The 19,622-nt window shown below is 47.4% G+C and overlaps 1 protein-coding gene across 2 annotated transcripts; it reads left to right on the top strand.

The window, feature by feature from the left end:
* The first annotated feature begins 1,031 nt into the window (after window positions 1-1,031).
* On the top strand, window positions 1,032-17,016 carry MAF1 (MAF1 negative regulator of RNA polymerase III). Of its 2 annotated transcripts, XM_078617761.1 has the most exons (7): window positions 1,056-1,941; window positions 9,479-9,607; window positions 10,122-10,290; window positions 11,244-11,365; window positions 13,005-13,124; window positions 14,137-14,238; window positions 15,492-17,016. In XM_078617761.1, the coding sequence occupies exons 1-7, from the start codon at window positions 1,859-1,861 to the stop codon at window positions 15,505-15,507; spliced, it is 741 nt and encodes a 246-aa protein (XP_078473887.1). In that variant the 5' UTR covers window positions 1,056-1,858; the 3' UTR covers window positions 15,508-17,016. The 2 variants fall into 2 exon arrangements, with proteins under 2 accessions (XP_078473888.1, XP_078473887.1); XM_078617762.1 differs by lacking the exon at window positions 14,137-14,238 and having other exon boundaries at window positions 1,032-1,941.
* Window positions 17,017-19,622: the final 2,606 nt, after the last annotated feature.

Raw genomic sequence — 19,622 nt, 5'->3', positions numbered from 1 at the left:
GTAGAACGTGTTGTCTATATTTCAAGTTGCGCATTTTGATGTGACGTCACATTTCTCACCCCCCCTCGTCACATCGTCACAAATGTCTGACCCCCCCTAGGTGCGTGACGTCATTTATGGACGACCCCTTAGATCAGTGTAAAGATAAACCAGCCAATTAGTTCGGTTTGTTATGTTAACAAAACGTGCCAATTCGTTACTACTTCAGCACAAAGGTGTGTTGGAGAGTGATTGCAAATGTGGTGGGTTTCAAAATATGGAAACTGGAGGAATCCGATGAGCTATGAAGCTATTTTTTACAGATGTCGAGTAGTGTGTTTATAACGTTACACCAACAAACCAAAAAAACAAACTCTCCAACACAGCGGTGTGCTCAAATCGTCACTAATTTGGCTCGTTTTGTTTACGTGACGCAGCTCACTGATTGGTTGTCGGGTGGCGGCGGGGCGGGGGCACGACGCAACGTCTCGGCCAATCCACGCTCAGCGCGCGCGACCCCGTGGCCTGACCCACACGCCTCGCCATTGGCTCGATCGAATTTCGCAGGCGACCAATCAGCGCCGCTGTTTACGCCGCGAACGGCAAGTGGAGGTAGTGGGGAGGGGGGTGTTTGGTAGGGGGAGGGGTTGGTGGGGGTGTTCGGTGGGGGGGGTGTGTTTGGTGGGAGGGGGGTGTTTGGTGGGGGGGGTGTGTTTGGTGGGGGGGGGGGTGTGTTTGGTGGGGGGAGGGTTTGGTGGGGGGGGTGTTTGGTGGGGGGTGTGTTTGGTGGGGGGAGGGGTTGGTGGGGGGTGTTTAGTGGGGGGGGGGGGTGTTTGGTGGGGGGAGGGGTTGGTGGGGGTTTAGTGGGGGGGGGTATTTGGTGGTGGGGGGTGTTTGGTGGGGGAGGGCTGTTTAGTGGGGGGGGGGTGTGTTTAGTGGGGGGGGGGGTTGAAGGGGGGGTGTTTGGTGGGGGGGAGGATTGGTGGGCGGGGTGTTTTGTGGTGGTGGGGGGGGCCGCACATCGCTGCGCGTGCGCGCTACCAAGTCTCCACAGGGCTCGCCAAGGTTCGAGACGCGGCGTTGCGCAGCAGTTAAATTGAAAACATTGGCAGCGACGTCTCTTCTTCAAAACTTCCGCGATTTTCCTTCGCCACGACACACGCCGCTATACGATCGCTTTGCCTACCGTCTAGCCAGCTCGGTTTAAACGCGTGAGTAGATCGCCGTTACGGAGTTTTTTTTATTTAAAATTGTATTCTTTTAAAACTCAAGAATCCACCACACAAGGCCGCTGTGATGATGCCCCGGGCCGATTGCCAGAGCGGCGCAACCCCGAGGCCCGGGCCTAGCGGATTCAGTTTTCGAAGAGCGACTCGGAGTCGTTCGCCGTCGCCAACGCAATTAAACGCTTAAAGAAACCTTAAACACTTTAAACGTTCGTTACACATTTTTTTTTGCATTCAGAAATTTGCATTTATTGTAGGATTTTGTGATTTCGGGATTTGTTTCTGTATTCTCCCCCAACGTCATCTGTCCTCGTAGCCCCCCCCTACCCTCCTATCGCCCTACCGTCTGAGAGGCGACTTTCCCCGCGAGGAATCCAGGCAAGACCGGCGCTTCGCTCGGTCTCGGGCGAAAGCAGCAAATTTAATTGCGGGTTGTTGTGGCTCTTGGCAAAGGAGGCTAGAGGAGTCGGATCTTGTCGTTTTAAGTCTCGCCTCGGCCTAAAGGGTTTATCCGTGACCAGTAACGACAAGGGGCGATTAGTGGCACTAAACTTCCAGTGGCGTGCGTCGAACGAGGAAGATTTGAACTGCGAAGTTGCTCCGTTGGGTTTCTGCTTCTTCTTCTGCTGCTGCTGCGAGACGTCACCGCGACGATGAAGCTCCTCGAGAACGAGAAGTTTGAAGCCATCAACTCGCGGCTCACCATCGAGACGGGCGACTGCCGCATCATTGGCAGGTGTGTGTGGTGTTGTGTGTGATGTGTATGTGCGCCTTTGTGTATGTATGTGCGTGTATGTGTGGTGTGTATATGTGTCTGTGTGTGGTATATGTGTGGTGTGTATATGATGTGTCTGTGTATGTATGATGTGCGCGTCTTTGGTGTGTATGTATGTGCGCATTTGTGTATGTATGTGTCTTTGTAGTGTGTATGTTTGTGTCTGTGTGGTGTGCATTGTCTGTGTGGTGTGTATGTGTGTCTGTGGTATGTATGTGTGTATATGTGTCTGTGTGTGGTGTGTGCGTATGTGTGTCTGTGGTGTGTATGTATGTGTGTCTTTGTGTGGTGTGTGTATGCGTGTGGGATGTATTGTGTGTGTATGTGTCTTTGTGTGGTGTGTATGTATAGGTGTCTGTTTCGTGTGTGTATGTGTTTTTGTGGTATGTATGTGTGTCTTTGTGTGTGTGTGTATATGGCGAAGCGTAGCGGTTAGCGCGCTGCGCTACGAACCAGGCGGCCTGAGCTCGATTCCTCGTGCGGTTTATTAAAAACATCGCCACTGGGGAGACAAAGGCGGTCGGGCGTGGTGCTGGCCACCCACCCCCCTCGTGTGCCGTGCCGTGCCGGCCTTCATAGGTGCTGCTCGCTAACAGCACTTGCCCCAACAGTCCATGGTGTTGGACTTAAGCTGCTGCTGGGCAGTCGCAGCGGGAGGGCAGAGGAGCGACGCTCACAACAACGAGCGGAGCGCCGGGCGGATAAAACGAGGGCCCCGTCGCCTTTCAGCAAGCCTTCCGCACTTGACGCGGCCTCAAGGTGCACCTAGCCTGGCACAAGCGTTGTGGGCTACGTCACTGAGTGATGAGTGGCGGCTGCTGTTGTTTGGGTTCGCGCGCTTGAGCTGTGAACCTGGGGATCACATCTGTCGTGAATATGCGGGTTTCACAGCTTAACGGCGGTGGCATTTAGTAAGTGTGATGATGCACACTCGTGGTGGTGCATTGTGTTCAGATTTGAAAACGCGTTCGATGCTAGCTGGTTATTGCGACGGCGTGAGGCTAACCTGGAGGTGTGTGCATTGAATGTGATTAAAGTCGTGTATCCAGGATGTTTCTACTCGAGTAAAGGTGCTTCGTTGTACTTGGGTATACTTTTAAAGGACCACGTCAACACCGCCAATACATCCGTAGTTTGACGCCCCCCCCCCCCCCTTCAATACTCCACTGCTGGATGAAGGCCAACCTGCGTCGTTTTCGATGGTGGATTTGTTTAGCTAACTTGCATCGCAATGGGCAAGTGCTTGTTCGGTGAAGGCAGAGAAGTCTAGAGCATTGCCACATCTCTCATCACCATCGCGGAAGGTAAAATCGCTGTCAGGTGGCAGCGGTATTTGCTCAGTGCGCGAACCGTTGCGCCACCCCTCCACTCCCATGTAAACACACAACGCGTGCAATGCATGTGGCCCTAAACACACCTTAAATAGTGAACTGCTGTTTAGACGTATCGGCTTATCCGCATGGAGCCTTGGTGCAGTGCGAAAAACCACGGTCACATCTGTCGGTAAGTTCACACTCCTCGCATTTCCTGGAAAATGTAGAACCCCTATTTAAAATGCATGCTGCAGCACGAATATTTAAACGTGGATTGCAATAAATACATGGACCCCATATTTCCAATGAAAGGGCAAAGTAGATTTGAACTGATCGGCGTTTTCTTGCAAGCCAATCCAAATCGTGATGTACGCACGCTGTAGAAGAATGAGAACAACCCAAAATAATCTTCACGTGCATACCATACCAACAGATAATACAATAACATGAGAATAATTGGAATGCAAAACCAAACATAATCGAAACGCTGAGTGAAACAGCAAAAAAATAACCAAAAATAATATTGCTAAAAAACCAATAGCCCCACAAAGCAAAGGAAAACCATGATTTCTTAATCTAACATTCAAAATATGTATTTGATCTCTAAGTGTATAGGGCGACTCGTTAAATATACATCCTCGTACGAAATGTCGTATTTGCATAGTGTTCCCCTGCGTTTGGACAATTTTATTTATATCATTTCTGTTGACTCGCTAGGTAGAACTAGAGAAACCCCACACGTAGCCAGAGTTGAAAGAGCAGATGATTAAATCTTTCTTGATTTGAAGCTCTCGTGACTGCAGGAATCCATACTCTTTGGTTCTTTCGGTAAAGTCACGTAGGTAGAAAATTAAATAAATCACGACGTTTCGGGCGCAACACAAGCGTCCATCATCAGGTGGGAAAGCATGGTCTGCTACTGAGGCAGACTGTTTTAAAAGGTTTGAAATGGGTGTAGCCCAAGGGTCATAAAGAAGTGGCCGGGGCTAGTGATGTTAATGTGAGAAATTAGCATGTAACTGTAAGATAGGAGGAGAGTGGCCTCCTCGATGAAGGAATGCAACCCAACGGGTGTAATACGAAGGGCCTGTGAGTATGAGAGTTTAATCCAAAAGACATGTGAGCATGCGAGATCTAAGAGAGAGGCATAGAGAGAGAGACAGAGAGTTTAAATAACAGCTGACATAGGCAGGTTGGATGGAAACATCACAGTCAGTTAAGGCTTCACCTGGTTAATAACGTCCTTCCAATGATTGCTCAGTTTGTACCCATCCTCTCGGTTGAAGTTGTGTCTGTGCTTATATATCTGGATGACTTCATGAACAAATCTCTGAAGGTAGCCGGTAGGTTTGCAGAGTACCTCCATCTTGGAAAAATCAATTTCGTGTGAGCCCACAGCGTTAAAACAATGATCGGCAGAGGTATTGGTCCTAACGTGTTTCAGATCTGCCTTGTGTTCGCTGACGCGGTCCGAGACATATTGTTTGATTTCCCCAATGTAACTGCTGCCACAACCACAACTCAGTTTGTAGACACCAAGGTATTGCATGTCAGGAATCACATCTTTTACAGATGGGATTAAATCACAGATTTTGTGTACTGTATTGAAACTAACCTGGATCTTGTGTTTGTTTAAGATTTTATCAATCTTTTTGGTAATCCCAGATATGTAAGGTAAAGTGATGGTTTTGGTTGAATCCTCAGAAGGTTGTCTCCGCATGGCTGGGGAGACAGCTTTGCGGATTGTACGGTCCGAGTATCCGTTCATCCTGAGGGCTTGGTGTACGTGCTCTAACTGACTGGCTAGGTGGTGCTGGTCGGAGATGCAAGGAGCCCTATGGTGTAGTGTTTTGATGAGGGAATTCTTCTGGGCTGGATGGTGGTGGGAGTCAGGCTTTAGATAGGCATTCGTGTGGGTGGCTTTCCTGTAGACCAAATGTCCCAACGAGCCATCAGGTCTCTTCTCGATCATAACATCCAGGAATGGTAGCTTTCCATTAAATATATCATACCCATACTACGCTGTGCATCAATCTTCAGTTCAGCCATAGCATACAGAACAACAAATAATACAAAATACTGATAGAGTAAAACAAATATCAACACTCAAAGGTGTATCATCAGGGACCGCATTTTACAGGACACTGAAAACAACAAGAAATACATAATAAACATACCGAGTTAAGCAAAGCATGCAATCTTACTGGTAGGTGCTTGTATGGGCTTTAAAAATGTTAAAGAATATTAATGGCTCGAGTAAGCATTGGACATTAGCAAGAACAGTGTTTCTCTTTGGGTTTCAAACAAATGCTAGTTGTGCAAGTTCACATGCTTATTTGTAACCTTTTAAGACTGAGAGGTTTTTTTTCAAAAGAGACCCTACTTCAAGAGTAGGTACTGCAACAGAGCAAATGGCAAATGTATATCAACAAAGCTAGCAGACCGCACATCCAGCTGAGATTTTTTTTTCCTTGGTTAGGCTACGCATTGAACATTTCTCTTAAGTGTTGAGCATTCAAGAAATGCTAGCAATTTTCACGCACAGAAAGCAAACGCCATTATGTATGTCGCAAACATTTGCGCTCATCATTTTCAAATATGAGCTCTTCTAGCGCATTGAAACACACATGAGGAAGAATGCTTAATGCAGGCTTGTAAATAGTGGGGAATAACTTGTGGGGGTAGTTCATATTGTTTTTGCTGCTTATCCTGTTTTAAGAAAAGGACCCGAATTAAAATTGAAGGCTTACATTTAGGGTGGCGATACGGCCCGGAGGTAACGCGTTCGCTGCTTGTTTGCAGAGGTTTTCTGTTGGTATTTGGCAAGCCGCCCGGGTTAAGACTGAGTTTGTATCAACATGCCTTAACAATCGATGTTAAGGATCCCATGAAGTTATTTTGATAAGACTCGGCCATTGTGTGCTGGTGTAACGGTCCAAATTTGACAAACTTAAAATGTGACCTACGAATTACTCTTGATCGGGATGATACGCGGCAATCCATGTCCCCAACTGGCAGACTGATGCCCACTTGCGGGCCAGCTCTGAGTTGCCTTGTGCCATACAGGGACCCCTTCAAATTTTTGAGATGAGATGTGTAAGGGCCCTCGAGTTGCTGAGGCCTTTATGTGCCATATACTGTCCTCGCAAAGGTTATTATTAGGAAGTTTAGCAGTGACGGGAAAGGCTGCAATTTTAAGAACCAAGTAGATACATGTTATTGTTGTTGTCCCTTGGAATCTAATTTTGGCTCCGCCGCAGGCGGGAGAGTCGGGCAGCAGGAAATTTGACAGCAGCACTGAGAGTGACTATTTTCTCTTACGACCTTCAGAGAGGTTACCCAGCCAGCAGATCCACACCCAGGACTGTCCAAACGAGGGTGGAAGCCTCCAGGGAAACCTCTGCACTGCCCTGACTACTGTAATATCACAGTGCGAGTAATCGGCTTCGGCATAACCGAGGGTGGGCAAAACGTTTAAATGCGCTGGGACGATTAATCAACTGAAAATTGTAATCGGCTAACGTTATAATGGCCGATTACCTGGACTTAAATTTAGATTTAAAGCTTTCGTGACTGCAGGGATTAATATTCTTGGTTCTTTCGGTAAAGTCACGTAGAAGGGAAATAATAAAATATTACAAATATAAAATATAAAAATTCTCACGACGTTTCGACTGCAACACAAGCAATCATCATCAGGTGTGAAATCCACAGCAAGATTTTTTTTTGACTTGTTAAAAATGGCAGCCGCCCCAACATTATGCTTCGCGAAGGTGGGAAACCCCATACAAGCCACGCCCAGCATCACGCGGCTGGTGATGCTAATGTTGACACCAAATTCCCTGCCCATCACCTCCCGTCCAGTATCACATGTGGATTATTTTTTCCCCCCAACAATGTTCGTGGTGTATAGCCGAATAAATTAAGGAGATTTAACACGTAGGCTTTCGCGACCAGTATTATTCGTAAAGGTTTTTGGGTTAGATCGCGTTATTATAATTGTGTTGCAACCCTCCACCACCCAACATGGCCAATCAATAAAAAATGTGTACGACATTTCGCTGGTAATTGCATCCAGCATCTTCTAGCGATTTTCAAATTCTAAATGTTGTGGATTCACTCCTCAAACACACCGGTGGGCTGAAGAAGTAACTAATTGGCGTTTTGTTAACGTGACACATTTTTTACTGATTGGCCGTATCGGGTGGTGGACGGTTGCGACACATTTATAATGACGCGATCTAACCCAAAAACCTTTATTATGAAATTAAGGAGATTATTGGTAGAGCAATCGATCACTTAAATAACTGGATATCTCAGTACTAATGGAAATGCATCTAACATGCAGGGTGTCCCTGAAGGTATCATCCATAATTAAATCGTCATGGTAAGACAGAATTTTGGTCACGGTTAATAAAAGTATACACGGGGTGGTGTGAAGATGTTGTTGCAAGAGCCTCATCCCTCTAAACCGCCACGTGTGCCACTGTGGCGTTGGCGACGCGCGTCGTATTGAGCCTACATGTCAAACTGTCGTATTGAGATTTGAGGGAGTCCCGGGTGTTCACCCAACACCTCGGTCGTAATTGTTGAAACGCAGTTGTGGTGTGCCGGTAAAGATGGCTCAAAGATTAAAAATAAAACATTGGCGTATTAGTGACATGTTGCTGACATTTCAACAACGCAGCTCAAACTCCTGTCTAATTACAATTATTTTTAGACTGGCAGCGTTCTGCGGGTCGTCTTTATATCACCAACTAGTTAATTGTACCTGTTTCATCAGCTTGTAAAGTTGCGAGTTTGATTTTCTATTCAGAGGGGATGGCGCAACCTGTTGTTCGTCGGGGAGGCGATGAGGCAAGTGCTGCTTAGTGGTGGTCATCACGTGCAATGGACTGGTTCCCCCCATCTCAGGAATGTAGAATTTACACCGGCGGTTTCTGGGGGCGCGCACCGCCTGTGGCTCGTTGGAGCGGTGCGGTTTGTGAAATCGATGGGTTCCGTTGGGAAGGAAAGAATACGTCATCACGATTACTCTCCGCACCAAGGGCAGTGCTGTAGAGGGATGTTTTGTCACGTGGGATGTGCTGCAATTTAATTTGGTCAAGTGATATGAGGACGGTTAGTTTGTGCTGGCTGGAGCAACTTGTATCCAGATCACGGGGTCCTTGAGTACAGTGCAACGTCGGCAGTGTTAGCAAAGTGCAAAAAAACACGCCTGTCCTTCTTGTCTCCTGCGCCTCAGGGGTTACCTAAATACATCATCGTCCTGCCCAGGGAGCTCCTTTTATAATGTGAGGAACAACAACTGAAAAATTTGACACGGTGGTACGTGTGTGTAGAGGTTGTGAGTTGAAATTCCAATTGTCGGGTGCTATGCACCTCGTGTTTCTTTTATTGCACTCGGCCCAATGAACGCCAAACAGATAGATCTGGGTGGCGCGTGTGTGGCTTGGTGGTTAACGCGCAGCACTATGAACCCATTAAAACAAGAAACTATTAAAAAAAAAATATTTTACCAGGTAAGGCCCACTGAGCTATACGGCTCTTTTTCAGAAGTGACATGGCCACAAATGATAGCTCAAGGAAGTGGCTTATGAAGTGGAAATTAAAAACAGCCGAGTACTTTAAATGCATCTTTCTAAATGTAGAGGGAAAAACCGGAGGACCCGGAGAAAAATCCACACGACCACGGGGAGAGAGACACGCAAACTTCAAATATACAGGCATCAGGGTTGGGATCGAACCCACGACCTCTTTGTATACCAGGCGAGGTAGTTAACATCTCGCCACCATGGCGCCCCCGGGCAACAACTTAACACCGGTGCTGTGTGATACCTGATCCTGGTGCCGCTCCCTCCAGCAACCCGCACTGACCATCTCGTGAAATATGGCGTTCAAACAACCCTCGTAAAACAATGCGTTGTGCGGAGGCCTTCATGCGGCAGTGGATTCGACAAAAGCCATCGTGGGGCACCAAGTGGTGGGGGCCTCGTCGGCCACCGTGTGGCACGCTCCAATAGCAAGAGACACATGCACACACGTCCGTCAAATCGAAAACTAATCTAATAGTTTTTCTCCCGAGTCATTATCGATATCATGTAAACAAAAAACGAATTTACTACCCTTCAGTAGATGCTTTACAGCGTGTCGATCCGTGTCGTTTTGTTGTCGCGGTCAATCAGAATCGAGAGCTACTCCTGCAAAATGGCCGGTGACGACAAGCACATGTTCAAGCAGTTCTGCGCCGAGGGGGAACCGCACCTCCTGCAGGCGCTCTCCCCTCCACAGACGTCCGGAATCAGCCCCAACAAGTAAGGGGGGGATCGCAGGCCGTGTGTCGGTCCTCGAGAGACACATTCAGCAACGTTCAGCGTCTGACCCTGCCGACGCCACCTTCGGTTGATCGGCAGGTCGCGTGTGGTGGGGTTCATTGCGGGGCACTCTTCTAAGTTGTCTGGGGGTCAGCGTCAAAAAGCAGGCCAAGATTATTCTCCAGAGGGGCTCTCTGGAGCTCATTCTGGTAGAGGTCCTTGCAAGCGAGTAGCTGCAGGCTGCGCCTTTATCTCTCGGTACTAACCTGAGACTGCCTGACACGCGTCGGTGTTTCAAAGCAGCGTGGCGACGCCGATACCAACAAGCTGACCGTGTTCTTGCACCGCGTTCAGATTTTTCGAGCTTCGCAATGTGATTTTTTACTTTTGAAAAAATTTCATACATTTGTAAGTGACCCCCCCCCCCCGCCCACAAAGACCTCATTATATGCAGAACGCGATAGATATATCCACACACGCTAATTGCGAGCAACGTTGTCGTCGTTACGCGCAGGCTGAGCAAGAGCCAGAGCGGGGACGAGGGGGAGCACCCGCTGTGCGACACGTGCTGCCGCAAGACCCTCTTCTACCTGATCGCCACGCTCAACGCCTCCTTCAAGCCCGACTACGACTTCAGCCGCGCCAAGAGCCACGACTTCAGCAAGGAGCCCAGCCTCAGCTGGGTACGGTTCACTACCTCCCCCCTCCATCCCTCCATCCCCCCATGATTGTGATTCTGCTTTACACAAATGAACCACGATTCCGTGCTGATCTCATCAAGGAGGATAAACCACCACGTGATCTCCGGTCATCCTCCGCAGCAGTGGTGGCTTTTGGCTAACCATCGAACAAAGACGGTCACGGCATTGCGCGCTTTCAGATGCGCTTCTGCGGACGTCTGGAATGCTCTTCCAATATTCGAAAGCCACTGTGAAGCTATGCACTTTTAAATCATCTAGATTGTAAACGCATTTTTTGATAAAACTGCTTTTTGTGTTTAGTTTGTTGTCCTTCCGCCGCATTTCCGAGTAGCACGGTTAGTTACGTTCGGTGCTAAAGAAGTTCAACGTGCGTACACACAAGGTGGCAAAGCGGAAATGTCAATCTGCTGAGAAGCATCCGGCTGGGTGACGCAGTGGCAGAGCGCTCCACTCGCACTTGGAAGGTCATGAGGGCAAACCTCGGGTCGGTGTCAATTGAATTAGAACCGCAGGTCAACAGCGGTTGTTGTTGTTACAAGACCACTGTGTTAATGCAACTACTTAACCAGACTGCTACACTCAAACAGCAAGTGTATTTATTTTATAGAGAGGCAGTCGGTCATCGGCAGATGTCAAAAAGGAAGGTCTTGGACGGTGACAGGGAGTCAACAGCACAAGGTTAAAAGAGCAACCTCCCACTGCCTAGGTGGGAGGTTGCAGAAAGCCTTGGTAGCTGGAGGGGGAGGGCTTGTGAGGGGGGGGGGAGTGGTTGGTGATGGGGTGTGGGCCAGTCGAGAGCCCGTTCAGCTGTCACTCGTCACCGATGTTAACCATGGCCTGGAATGAAACTCAGGTAGCTGGGTTTGTGCGTGGCGCGCCAACCGAGAGCGTCACTCGCTGATGGTGTTTTTTTGCCTTTGTCTCCCGTGCTGTAGGTCACGAATGCCGTCAACAGCAGCCTCTCGTCGGCAGCTGGAGGAGAATTTGGCGATTTGAAGCCGTTGCTGTGGAAAGCCATCGACGACGAGATTGGCATGAACGATTGCGACATCTACAGGTCAGTGTCGACGGCGAGTGTGGACGACGCACGGGAGATCCGCTCACGAGAGAAATGATTTCCATTTTGAAGCCGTTTACACGATGGACTAAAGTCCATGTCAGAGCGTTGAACCAACACAGCGTTTTTGTGCGTTTGTGTGTATGTTGTGTGTATGTTGTTTGTAGTGTGCATGTTTGTATGTATGTAGGTCGAACTTCTTTCGCACCGTATGTAGATAACCGTTCTAATCTGAGGTGCGGGGGAAGGTCAACAGCCTAAACACAAAAAGCAGTTCTCAAGAAATTAGTTTTCAATCTCGATCCAGTGGCTTCCGAGATGGAGCATTGCAGACAGCCGCAGAAGCGCATCTGAAAGCGCCGCGCGATGCGGTGACCGTCTTTGTTCGATGGCCAGCCAAAAGCCGCCGCTGCTTTGAGGACGACCGGGGTTTGCGTGATGGTCTATGCTCCTTGACGAGATCGGCGAGGTATCGTGACATTTTGAGGGCACGAACGAAGTTCACGATCCGGCGGAACGACGACCTGGAATGAACCTCCCACGGGCGCAATGGACCGTGCTAAAACTGATCCGCGCAGTCCACGCTGACACCGCAGGCATAGATGGAAACCCCAAGGATCCTCTTACCCGCGATTGTGGCCACCCTGACCAGACAGCGGAGCTCGCGGCGACACGCTCCCCTGGACAAGAATAGAAAGGGGGCTGGCTGGTGCTACAAGGGTGCTCAGGGTGACACAATTCAGGGGCGAACCAACCTCAAATTGAACGTCTCAATTTGTTGCTCTGTACCAGCCGTACGCTGTAAGGCGATGGCGGAGATTCTGTGTTTGAGATTCATCTACTCGCTATTAAGCCAGGTTCTCAAGTGCCCCGAGTAGATAGCTGATGGGATGTGTAAACAAATACTTATCACGTGGAGGGACAGGTACGTGTCATGGGTGAATTGTCTGCTATTTATTTTATTTCTCGAATTCTCAGATGATGCTCACCGTTGTTTTTTTATTTAGTCAGCCTGGTCACCAATGAGTACGAAGAGAAAAAGAAAATGTGTATTTCTCCCCCCCCCCTTTATTTTGGCAGATGCCAACTCGGAGGATTAAATATGTCGGTGTACCATGTAACAAGCTGTCTGCTGACCAAGTGTTGGATGTTAGAGGCCTCTTGAACTAACGTCATTGCTGGCTAAATTGGCATACGGACAGGCGTTTAGAATTGGTGAAACGAAACCAAGTGTCGCTTTGTAAACGAACCCACTAAGCTTGGCACGTGGGCAGACAACTTGAGTGTTGTTGAACTGAGTTGGTAAAGAAGAGAGACTGGTATATTTTATGGCATGTCAGTATCAGCGAGTTGCTGGTGTGGTGTGCCAGCCCTAATAATTGCTCGCCACCAACGCTCGGGCCCAGCGGTTTACGAGGCCATGTGGGGGAATTTTTGACGTTTTTTTTTGTGGGTGTGTGCCCTGCAATGAACACGAGGCTGTGTAAGTGTGCGTAGGTTTATGGCCACGTGAATTGTTTTCACGGCCGGGCATCTTCGGTCACAATAAGAGCACGTCAACAGCTTTCGTGCCAGGGGCGAACCACGCGGCCGGTAATTTACCCTCGACATTTGTGTCCTCCTGTGTCTCCCCCTGTAGCTACAACCCGGACCTGGACTCTGACCCGTATGGCGAGGAAGGCAGCCTGTGGTCCTTCAACTACTTCTTCTACAACAAGAAGCTCAAGCGCATTGTGTTTTTCACCTGTCGCTCGGTCAGGTGGGTGTGTGTGCCCCCCTTTTGTCGGCGACGACCGCTCGCTAGGCTGAGATGGAGGAGCGGGCGCTGCTCTTACGTTGCCGCTCCTGAGCCGTTGCGAGACAGTTTTGTGTTTCCGTGTTCACAATGTCATCGTCGCGCAATGCTGCGCACCAGTACCACCCCCCCCCCCCGCCACAGGCCAGTAAAAAGTAAAGCACGCTTTATTGTGAACAACAACAACAGGCGAGTCTATAGGAGTAGCGGCTTATTTACCACACGCAGACAGAAATCCCCCTGTGGAGCATTCGCAGATTGTTGGGGCAAGTGCTGGCAGTGAGCACCTCCTAAAGGCGAGCACGGCACACGAGGGGGGTGGTGTGGTTAGAACCACGCCCGTCCACCCTTGCCTCCCCAGCGCTGATGCACCAGGTACTCACTTGAGGCTGAGTCTGCCTAGGGGAGGCCCACGACCAGTTTAGATATTCACAGCTCATGTTTTTACCGTGGCTGGAAATAAACGCCCATGTCACTGAAGCCGTAGCACCACCACTGGACTTCCACACACAAGTGCCACGCGTTACACGTGTGTGCGTTGGAGCCAAAACCTACTCTGCGATGCACACACAGCCGTACAATACCAACTATTTTTTTGTTTTACCAGGTAAGGCCCACTGAGCTACATAGCTCTTTTTCAGACCTGGCCACACATATGATAGCTCAACGAAGTGGCTTATCACGTGGAAATTTCTCGCAGCCAAATACTCTAAAATCACTTTACTATATGTGGAGGTAAAAACCGGAGGATCCAGAGAAAAGTCTACGTGACCGCGGGGAGAACACGCAAACTTCATATATACCTGCGTCAGAGTTGGGATCGAACCTCATAACCACCAGTATAGCAGGCGAGGCGGTTAACATCTCGCCACCACGGCAAACACAGGCATGCCCAGTAAAACCGCCCGCGCGCACACAGCCACCGTTGTGTGTGGAGGCGAATGCTGATGGTGTCTCCGCTGGGTGTGGTGCACAGTGCGTACTCGCTGCTGCGAGACTCCGGACTCGCCAGCGAATTTGACATGGAGCTGGACGAGGAGGATGGAGGGTCAGACGACTGCGAGGATGAAGAGGCGGGGTAAATAGACGACGCTATCAGCAGCAGCAGCAGCAGCAAGGGGTTATGCATGGTCAGAACATGACAAGAAAGTAACATTGCATTAAATTCCTGGCATGGCTTGATGGCTACGCGTTAACCCCCATCAGTGTTTACATTCATGATTGCTCACCACTGTCAGTGTGGTGATCATTGGTGAGGCATTTTAAACATTTAAAAAATTGCTAGGTGAGTGGCGGAGAGAGGTTATACCAGGCTTAAAGTCCAACATGGAAGGGTAGGCCTAGCAATAGGTGTCTACTTGATGTTTTGAACATCTTAACACCTGTGTTCTTGCAGATAGGCTAAAAGTCTTACCTTTTTTTATTCCATAATCTTGATTCGGGCAAAAAGGGTCCCCTAGATACAAATACCACAATTATATATAAATATAAGGGGCTCTCTAAAGCTCTTCCGCTGCAAGTGGCGTGAGCAAGACGTTTCAGGGCTGCACCTCTTCTTCACATTGCTGTTGAGGTCGGTGTGAAGTCACTCGCTGTCTTCATGCAGCCGGACAGAGGGGGTTCCGCTCTGTTGGCCCGTGGAGCCTTGCGTTCGTAAGCGAAGCCCCTGCCTGCAGCTTCTGTTTCGGCGCTGGGGCTTAACCACGTGCTCGGATTGTCTTTCCCACAGTGACGTTAGACCCCCGATCACTGTTATCTGAAACTGCAAGGCAACAGCCCAAAGAGTGCAGAGATAGCCAGTGGGTCTGTCTCGCCTTGCGCTTGTGTATCGCGACAGCTCATGGCATCCGTGTTCACGTAATCGGCATTTTCGTCTCGTTTTGGTCTTGGTCCGATTGCTGGACAGCCTTGCGGGGTTTTCAACCGGGTCTTAGTCTGTGGCTTTAATTTAGTCATTACATTCTAAGTTAACATTGCACGAAACTTTAAAAATAAGCCGTCAATGGAGTGTTGTTATTCCCAGAAGCATTTTTATTATGTCCTGGTATCATTTGGAGTGGTTAGAGCTTCACTGAATCGCATCAAAAATGTATTAAAAGCTTTGCCTTGTTGAAACAATTCCTGCTTGCTTGCATTGTTGCAGAGGTCCATTGGTACACAAATGAAATGTTCGGCTTTGGCCATTAAACAACCATGCCGCCTTTTTAATTATTCACATTGCACTGAGGCTACGCTTGTTTTAAAAGCCCAAAAAGTGATGGCTTGTGAAGAACATGAAGGTCGTGATCATTTATACCACTAACATTTTTTATGTTTATGTTTGAATTTCAGATGTGGGATGGACTGAGACCTCTGCTGGCTGTTGAAGATTGTATCTCTTAGCAGAATCCTCTGAGACCCATGCAGAGATTTGCAAGTTTGATTCTCTGCTTGGCAAACTCCCTGCTAGCTCAGCCCCATGTTTTGTCGCATCAAAGCATCTTACATTCCTTTACAGGCAAAGCACTTCACTTTTTTCCTAAGCAGCAGAGATTAAAAATGTAAAAATCCATGTAAGCAAACCTTGCAAATTGAAGGAGAAAAAAAAGGATTAACTGTGTTCAGAGCAGTTTCCAAGCCATCAATAAAATATTTCGGCTAAATAATACTCTACTCTCGTATACAACGTCGCATAAACGCCACGACCAATTACCCGCCCCACATCCATTCGCAGTATTTGTGCACAGCGTCACTGCCGTTTTCTCATAGATGTTCACAAATCTCACATGCATCCGCTCACTTATGAGGCACAAGTGAAGCTCTTCCCCAAGTTTTAATCAGTTTGCGTTTTACTTATTTCCAGTAACCCATTTGGACATGGTAGTACAACTGTCATATTCTATAGATGTACACATATCCAACCGTCTCACATATCCGCCTACAACTCAGTCTACAAATGAGTCTTTTACGTGACGTACCATATTATAATTTATCTGGCAGAGTTTCGCTTAGTATGTGAAGTCAATCTCTTACCAGTTTGTAAGTGGGGGAAAAAATATGAGTATCAAAAGAAGAAAAAAACATGCATGTCTCGATAATTCATCAACCCGCTTGCTTTATTGCCACCTTATGGCCACTCCATGGAGCAGCAGGTTGGGTGTCTCACGATATACAATAATCTCCACGTGAGCCACCAACTCCGCCACAGAAGCGGTGATTCATGTTTGTGTGTGCGAACGTGCCCGGACAGAGCATTTATGTTTGAAAAAGTGTCAGAAATACGGAACGGGGTTCACGCTTAGAAATATAAGGACCGGCCTTCCAGCATGTCCACCAGATGTACATGCATACGAACAGGGAGGAGGCATGCCTACGATTAATTACCTGGATCTCGTCACATTCTGCAGTAACCACCCTGCATTAAAAAAAACTGTTGTAGCTGGTACGACAGTGCAACAACATACATCATTGCACGCTCCAGCCACGTTCCTCACCTTCAACCTTGCATTGGGAAGTGTGGTCAACACATTACCATGACCAACACGATGTGGGGAGGCCGTCATACAGTAGTGAATTGACAAAAGGGCCGTACGTGGCCAAGTCTCCTTGAGTTTGTGTCGCCAGGAGATGAACCCCATGGGATGCGTGAAACGGCATGCGGCCTTGTGATACATCGCAACATTTCGAGTGGGCGGAATATTTTTTGTTCAAACGTTAAAAAATGTTAACAAATTTAGACTAAATCTGACAATTTTTATCAAAACATTTGAGCGAGGCTAAGTATAGAAGGCGAATTGCACTTTTAAGTTTGAAATATACAAGAACTATGACATTCTGGAGAGGAATCTGTGTAGGCAAATAGAGGAAATGCAGAAAATAGTTGGCGACAGCAGGAGGTTTGTAGCACGCATTCGTCGCATTCTCCAACTCTTCTCTATCTATGCACGTGACCCACAGTCCTGTAAACACGGCCGCCCCTGTTTTACATTGCAAAGACATTCTGAAAACCAGCTGAAATTGATAACACGGCACAATGCTTCTCCACGTAACTCGTTGGGGCAACTTTTTTTTTAAAATAGGAATCATTTTCTTTCAGCAAACTCGCCGGATGTCCCCAGAGTTTTAACTTTTACAGATAAGTAGCATCGTTCAGAGCTCATTCAGCATCACCACCCGCTTTTATTCTGCCAAAGAGAAATGCTGAATACGTTTAGGGGTAACTTTTTTCTTTCTGCTTGTGGGGAAGGCCGCTCAAGGCTGCTCAAGGCTGCTTCTCTGAAAGTGCAGAAGCCGTGTACAGCCGTGTACATAAAAGATTTGACACAGTCCCATGTTTATGTTGCGACCACGAGTCTGCAACCACTGCTGCAAGATTATTGGGGGGCACGGCACGGCGTGTTCTGCCTGTGTACATTTACGTTTCGGGGACATTTACCTGCAGTTGAAGGACAGGTTTTTGTGGGTTTTCTGTTTTGTTTCTGTAAAAAAAAAGTGTAAACATTACTTAAAATGCAAAAAAATCCAATTAGTTTAATTGCAGAAAAGCCACAGATGGACTTTTCGCTGTGTTTATGCAGTTACATTTTTCAAAGTAATCGGTTGTGGAAATTTTAATTCATATGTTCATTCCGAGAGACGGGCATTTCCTTGTTCCGAATACAGTCATAATCGCTGCCTGAATTACCACCATCACCAGCATACCACCGTAAGGTCGAGATCATAATAATACTAACAATAAGCACTGGAAAAAAATCTAACATTTGTATTTGTTAATGCCAACTTATGGTATTGTAAAGTAAACTTTTTTTTATTTCATCAAGGGAGCATGTGATTATGTGTACAATTTCCATTGCAAGTCTTTTAAATATGTGAAGATTGTTTGCCTGCCTATCTTTACAACACAATGTTTTCATGTCGGATCCACAGTTGAGAAGGCGCCAGTAACTCTGCGAAAACGGAATATCAAACCAATTGTTTGGCTTATTGGACACGGCGATGGAACGGCCCAGTTTATTCACGTGACCACCCTACTTCCTGTGATATATAGCATTTAAAAAGACATGAAAACTCAAGTTGATGCTTTTGTCACAATGTGTTAGGGGGGAGGGTTCCGTGTCCCGTGCTGCAATTCTGTTACAAGTGAAATTGGCAACGGACATGGTGATCCAGTTATTAGATATGCCCCACGGATTTCTAACGACCCTTTTTGACAGCTAAACAAATATTTGTGCGAGGGGCTCCAGATGTCACGGAGTAGAGTGATAACAGATGTAGTAATTGTATTATGATTTATATGTATGTAGAACTTCTTTCGCACCGCACGTAGCCGACCGTGCTAATCGGAGTGGGAGATGTTTAGAGACTTTGAACTAAAAACGTTGCTTTCTATTTTTTCCCCCCCACCCTATTATTTATTTTAGTGGGCATCTATAAATGGACCACCGTATATTAACAAACCCCTTCCTGCACCTGGAATAAACTAAAACAAACCTTTAATTTTATTTCAACGCAACAGTCCACGAGCATGCCCGGTCAATGTAAAAAAAACCTGTGAAAGTGTGTGGATAACAGTTTTGCGTGCTTCTGCTGTAATCGTCGACCGTTTGAGTGACAATTTACGGTCGCACCAGCCATTCCCACCGCTGTTTTGAGAGCCTGGCCGGTTTTCATTTGCCTGCTGCCTCGTCGTCTTCACAGTAGACATCCTCGTGATCAGACCCCAGTGTATTTTACGAAGTGTTAACCCCTTTATTCTGAATCGCTTAGACTGTAAAATAGTCACTTTAAATTTCATCGTTTAGATTGTTTTTTTTTGTGCGCACATTGTTGACATTTGAAGATTTAACTACTGTTGTACGAACATGCCCTTTATTTTTTGTTTGTTAGTAACCGTGTAGTGTTTGAGCATACCGTTATGTAAAGCTTGGTTTTTATATATCCGAAATCTTAATAATTTTAATTAAACTGTTTGAAGTTTTTTTTTATACGTTTAACCGTATTTTTTGTGTGTCTGGATGCGCGCACCTCTGTGTGTATGTATAGTAAACACGACCCGTATATTAGTAACGTACGGTAAGGGGAGCGCTAGGCACAAGCAAATGCTTCGGGTCCCAAGTCGTCGAAAGAGTCCGGGATTTATTAAAACTAAATATGGGCTGCATCAAATATCAGCTGGTACTCGACTTCCTGTAAAATGAACAAGAGCAGCAGAAGGCAATTCATCTTTTATATGCACATATCTTGCGTTGTAGGCTTTCGCGACCAGTAGTATTCATAATGGAGGTCTTTGGGTTAAATCGCGTAAATATAAATGCGTCGTAAAACCCGCCACCACCCGACACGGCCAATTAGTAAGGTCTGTCACGTAAACACAGAACGTGACAATTCGTTACTAGTTCAGCACCACGGGTGTGTTGGAGAGTAAGCCCACAACATTAACAATTGGAGTACGACGTTTCGCCAGTAATCCCTATTGTCTACATT

This window comes from Lampetra planeri, chromosome 54 (assembly GCF_965212315.1).
Source record: "Lampetra planeri chromosome 54, kcLamPlan1.2.h2, whole genome shotgun sequence".
Lineage (NCBI taxonomy): Eukaryota > Metazoa > Chordata > Hyperoartia > Petromyzontiformes > Petromyzontidae > Lampetra > Lampetra planeri.
The sequence above is the reverse complement of the archived record's forward strand: the minus strand, read 5'-3'. Positions and strand labels throughout refer to the sequence as shown.